This window comes from Frankliniella occidentalis, unplaced genomic scaffold, assembly GCF_000697945.3.
Source record: "Frankliniella occidentalis isolate FOCC.00 unplaced genomic scaffold, Focc_3.1 Scaffold98, whole genome shotgun sequence".
Classification (NCBI taxonomy): Eukaryota; Metazoa; Arthropoda; class Insecta; order Thysanoptera; family Thripidae; genus Frankliniella; species Frankliniella occidentalis.
The window spans coordinates 152729-158398 of NW_026267227.1; the positions used below are offsets into that span (position 1 = coordinate 152729).

Sequence of the window (5670 nt, forward strand, 5' to 3'; positions counted from 1 at the left end):
AAGTGTGAATGTGATCCTATGGTGTAAATGGATTGCCTGCGACTGCGAGAAGTGGTCTGTGACCGCCAAGTGTGACTGGTGTGGGAATACGCGAGACTGGATGTAACTACGTGTGAGAGCGTAAAGAGTGGTGTAGTGGCAGATTATGACAAGGCGGTGATATGACGTTTTCAGAAAGCAATAGACAGTAAATATTTTGGTTGGAGGCCCCCCCCCCTCAACCCCCTAAAAACACCAAAAAACGTGTTCTTGACGTTAGTACTTTTGTGTCTACTGTTCTTTTCTCTAGTGCATTGCACTTGTTTTGAGTACAAGTAATGTGAGCACAAGCAAAATGCACACATGGCTAACAAGTACATAAAAAATTACTATAATCAGGAGCAAAACTTTTCTAGGTGTGATTCAGAATAGGTTTCGATATGGATTAATTGTCACGTTGTGTGTGGCTGCGTTCGTGTCGTGGATGATTGTGGCTGTGGCTGGATGTTCGAATATTTTAGCTCAGTACTCAAAGAATCGTTTCTTTTATTCCAGACGTAAGGGAATCCTGTTTTTATAAAATAATTAAGAGAAGCCTTCCTCAGACTTCAAGAAGCCCTCTTTGATACAAAAATGAATCCTACTAAGAATCAAAGTATGCTCCTTGTTTTCTAGAAAAAAAATATTTACTTCGTTTTTGTCGAAATTTGTGCTTGTCTTTCTTTGTTTGAAAGAAAGGATTCTCTCGCGGTGGCGTGCGTGTGTGGCAATTTCGATTGCCGTTGTTGGTTGCGTGTGTGTGTGTGTGTGTGTGTAAAGGCCTCGTCACAGTTGCACCAACATCGCAGCAATGCGCCCAGTTGGAAGTTTAAATCATTTCGATTTTCACAGCCTCGGAAGAGGCAGTGTTTTTCAGACTAGAGGATTCTTCCGAAGACTTTCAGCATCGACGAGGTTTGTCCATCTCCTACACTGATAAACCAAGTGTGCAAATTCTCGTCAGTTGCTAATGTTCAACTCGGTAGCTGTCCACTAGTGAGTGTGCAACTCCTCTGTCGAACACTTTCTTATCTGAGATGGATGTTTACTGTGAGAGAAATGTAAAAAGAGATAATTGCACACATTGTAAGGATCAGAACCGTGGGAAAACGTACCTAAAACTTAACCCAATTTTGCAAGTACTTTTGAGTAAAATCTCAGAAACCTCCCTGTCATACTCTAGATACATGGTTAAAGAGTATAACCGAGTTACGAATTGTTCGTTATTTTACACAGATGCACTACTTGTTATTTTAAAATTACGAAGAGTACGTTTAGAAAAATCAACTGGACAATTTTTTGTGAAAGCGCGATATTATTGCCAACAGTATAGGACGTTTCGGAGGTCACCCTGCGAATTCAACTTTAACCTACAAAAACAAACGCCCCACCCAACGTCATTTACTCCGGTTCCAGTAGACAATATGATGTTATTTCAACGAAATCTAATCGTTTTGCAGCTGGTAATCTCCGCACCTCTACCCACTAACCCCCTTCCGGTTCCGCGCGCCCCCGCACGCGATTGGCCGCTACCCCCCCCCTCTGAAAAAGGGTGATTCGCACACCTCTAGTGGGAGCAAGTAGCACACAAGGTTAAATTTCAACCGTTTATTTGGACACCACGCAGAGGCTGCAAGATATTCTGTGTACAGCAGTAAAATTACTATTAACATATTTTTGCTACTCCACTTTCGGTACTGTGTAACATTCTACCACCAAGCAAGCGAATAGATTTTCAGCTCTGCCAATCGTGAGTCTGAACCTAAAATGTCCATAAGGCATGATTGGAACTTTTGGATAAGTCCAGTTTATAGGGGCGTTATTGAGCTCGTAAACTCCCTGTAGGTAATAGAAATCAGTTTTTATATTTATGTTTTCTTTGAGTTTGAATCTGAAGCAATTAATTGCTAGAAAAATAAACACGAACAGTATGGCAAGAGGAAGCTTATTACAGTCTAGTCCAAGTACTTACAGGTTTCATTTTGCACGTGCCTTTAGTTTCTGTCTTCTTAAAAACGAGGTCGTATAATCCAGGTATGTTTTCTTTGAAAGCTTTACATCCATTGTTTTTGAAGTAAAAGACAAAGGCGTTCTCTTTCCATTGGTTGTTTGACCAGGCATCAAGAATTACTCTCCCCTGTTATAACATGGATTTACTGGGTAATTGCTTCTGAAATCGTCATATTTCTAGATACGTTTACTCATAAAAATCGTATGTATAGCGTCTAGCAAACGAATTTGTTTCACTGATGAACCAAGTGTTCAACTTCTTAACGCTTGCAAGTTGAGTGTGCAACTACAAGTTGTATACTTTCAACTATTCGACTCCGTAATTGTGTACTTGCAGGTGTTCAACTCGGTAGCAGTGCATTTGTGAGCAACTCTCACACTTCGCTAGATTAGATGCCTATTGTCACAAACTTGTATTTGAAATATCTTACCCAACAGCTGTCATCAAAAGTCTCATTAGCAGTAATGTTGCCTGTCAAATGTTGCAACTCTTTTGGTTTGTGTGGGTTGAAGTGAGTCGTGCGCAAATGCCATCTCCAGGGAAGCGGGCGGTTGTTTGGTTCACACATGTAATAGCGGTCGACAGAAGCAATGAAAGGGCCCTGTTTGGAAAAAGAGATGCAAAACCTCGCCGTTAGGAAGATCTGCAGAAAGGAGCATGAGTTTGCCAAAAGTCAAAACAAAAGAACACCAAATGAGGCCGCTGCCAGTTTGAGAAATCTATGTTCTTGGGGCGTTACGGTTATGGCACACTCTTGACAAAATAGCATTTTAAATGGACATGGAATAAAGGCTGTGATCACGCCGCAAACGAATGTGTTAACTTACAACTAAAGAGTTGAATCGTTTGCCGTGGGTACCCTCGTGGCACATGACTGCTAGGGGCACGAGTAGTAATGCCATGTATCGGTACATCTGGCAGCAGGGGAAGGCCGTATTTAGTGGATCCCATCGGCACTGAGTGGTGTGGCCGGAACGGAACTGGCGTGCTCCGGAAAAGTACACTTAACCTCACGCAAACGATTGGGTGTGATTTTTCCTACTAACGTCATCATCTGTTCTGGTGCGCCCATGTATTTTATTTTTTGGGGGGCCTCGAAATCGACGTTATTTTGAAATGCGTCACGCCGATTCGACACCGTGAATATACTGCGATGAGTTTCTCATACTTTAAGTTTCTTACAAAAGACCTGCTCTTGGTAACGTACAAAGTAGCTGGCACCTTCGTATTACAAACAAATTTCCCAGTAAGTTACGAAAGGCCTCGGCTTTGTATTACGAAGAAGCACACGTCTCCGTCAAACAAAGCGGTGCTCTTTGCAATATGAGGTAAAATCCGTAAAATCCGTATGAGATATGGCGGTTCCAAAATCCTTTGTACTGTACAAAACCCCCAACCCTTCGTAAATATGAAAACACTGTAAACTGGTTGGGGGTATTTGAACGCCAAATATTTTGGCGTCAAAATTTGGCGCTCTGTGAGGAAGAACGCCAACATTTGGCGTCCAAAGTCGCCAATATTACTTGGTGTTCTGAGATGAAGAATAACTCCAACAGCCAGTTTACAGTGGATATGCTCTGTGCGCAAGGAACTAAGAGTGTGGCGCACATTTGCATTTCTCCGATGATGTGAGGTAATTGAAAGCTGTCCCACAGCGAGGTCACTAGGTCACCCGATGCCATTTAAAGGTCGCGGGCGCCGCAGCAGCAGCAGCAGTGGGGTTCCCGGACGCAGGGTCGCCGCTGGGGCGGAAGCGCCCCTCAGTGGCGTCCCGCCCGTCATACTGGGCCCTCCATACTGGGCCCATCCCGGTCATGTGGTGCCCGCGCCTCATGTCGCTCGTCTGCCCGCAGGAGTACCACAAGCGCAGCTCCAGGGACATGGAGACCGAGACGGACGACGACCTGCTCGTGTGCTCCGTGTGGAACACGGCCGGCAGCCTGTCGGGCTCCATCTGCTCCAGCATCTCCATGCACTCGGACAACATGGTGGAGGAGTACATCGGGGACGCGCCCTTTGCTGGTAAGTTATTTTTGCACTCAACCACGCCACTAGAATATAAAAAATTTGCGTGCAAATTTGAAAAAAAAGGGGGAAATGAGGGACCTTTCTTTTTTTCTTCGGATTTTCCAGCGCTTAAAGTTGCAAATCTTGGACCGTACGAGACGAAACCGTCACAACCCACTAAACTTGGAGATGATTTCCTTTCCGCCTTCCATCCAAACGGAAAATTAAGCAACTTTACTCGATCAATACCACTAGTCTGGGCACACATTTGTAGCCTCCGTATCCATTCCTTCCCTCGCCTCCAAAAGGGATTTAACTCGGGAAACTGCACGATAGTTTAACTCACAACTATTCTTTTTTTGTAAAAACAATTCTGTATCAGCTGCTCCCGCTACAGTCACCAACCTTTTACTCGTTTCTATTGGCAAAGTATGGTAGTGTTGCCCCAAAGTTTATGTGCCTCTTTGCCTCATGTGCGCCCTTCGCCTCTGGCTTACCCTCACGGCGCGGTATTGTCGCTGGTCTGTAGTGCGGCTAACCCCAGTGTCGACAGTCTGTCTCTCTCTCTCTAGCTGTAGTTGTAGTGCCTCACTGTAGTGCCAGCTAAAGCCAAGCCAAAGCCCGCCCGCCCCAAGCCAAGCTGATGGTTGCAGCAGACGACTCTGACGACTCCTGGACGCGGTCCTCGTGGGGTAGATGGGGTCGTCCCGTGCCTCGTACGGGGCGGCAGGGCCCACCCGGCCTCGGCCAGGGCGCCGTCGGCGAAGAGTCGTCACCGGGCTCCCAGCGCCACCCGTCCCGTAGTAGTGGCAGCACGACAAGTAAGCCGAGAGCGTGCACCCCCCGCTGATCACCACCACCTACCACCACCGTCATCACCACCACCACCACCACCGCCATGGCCACCATGAGCACGACCGATCGCACCCGCTCACCATTCCGCTTTGCGCCCCACCGCTTTGTCACGGGTACACCGGCCACGCGCCCAGCACTTGAGAGGGGTGGGATAGGAGGAGGACGGAGACGATGAGGAGGAGGACGACGAGGACGTGGAGGACGACAAGGACGTGGGACGTGGTGGACGACGAGGACGTGGAGGACGAGAATGAAGACGTCGAGGACGAGGACGTGGAGGAAAAGGATGAGGACGAGGACGTAGAGGACGAGGATAAAGACGTGCAGAGCGAGGACGTGAAGGACGACGACGACGAGGACGAGGAGGTTGTGGAGGACGATGAGGTGGCAGAGGACACGAGGACAAAGTGACAAACTGATTTCTGCCGCCTCGCGGAGGAAGCCGCTTCATTCTACAGCGCGCCTGGTGCCCTTGCTGCTGGTGATGGCAGCGATGGTCGCGATGCTTGCTGCTTTGCAAGCCAAGGGCATGTTTGCTAGGATGTAATGCGAATCGTGGTTCCGAGACAGGGGATGATGCCTGCATGGGGAAAGTTTAAGTACTACAGTTTTGTCCCCCAGAAACTATACGCATGGAGAAATCTCTTCTCTTGGTCCTTCATTTTTCGCGAAGAACATACTCGTATCTGGGCGATGCAATTTTCATTTGCAGCAGGCGGTAGAATAAACAAAATGTTCCCGGTTTAACCCAGCATATTCTACCTCATAATGCGAGAACT

General features: G+C 47.1%; 2 protein-coding genes across 2 annotated transcripts in view; one reads left to right on the forward strand and one right to left on the reverse strand.

Annotated features, from left to right (window-relative positions):
- The window catches only part of LOC113209099 (ankyrin repeat and SAM domain-containing protein 1A-like), a 68465-nt gene that overhangs the window by 37367 nt on the left and 25428 nt on the right, over positions 1–5670 (forward strand). The window contains exon 8 of the mRNA XM_052269658.1: positions 3883–4051. Within this exon, the coding sequence (XP_052125618.1) occupies positions 3883–4051 (169 nt within the window). The remainder of the gene's footprint in view (positions 1–3882; positions 4052–5670) is intronic.
- LOC127749832 (uncharacterized) lies at positions 1672–3264 on the reverse strand. Its single transcript, XM_052269650.1, has 4 exons — positions 2857–3264; positions 2460–2630; positions 1991–2155; positions 1672–1857 (listed from the first exon to the last, which is right to left on the reverse strand). The coding sequence occupies exons 1-4, from the start codon at positions 2941–2943 to the stop codon at positions 1699–1701; spliced, it is 582 nt and encodes a 193-aa protein (XP_052125610.1). The 5' UTR covers positions 2944–3264; the 3' UTR covers positions 1672–1698.

What these genes read in the sequence shown, in the direction of transcription:
- LOC127749832 (XM_052269650.1), bottom strand. Translation starts at nt 2,943, where the DNA reads ATGTACCGATACATGGCATTACTACTCGTGCCCCTAGCAGTCATGTGC. An exon ending in CTTTTGATGACAGCTGTTGG is followed by an intron (nt 2,156 to 2,459) that starts GTAAGATATTTC and finishes ATGTTATAACAG; the next exon opens with GGGAGAGTAATTCTTGATGC. An exon ending in GCACGTGCAAAATGAAACCT is followed by an intron (nt 1,858 to 1,990) that starts GTAAGTACTTGG and finishes TATTACCTACAG; the next exon opens with GGAGTTTACGAGCTCAATAA.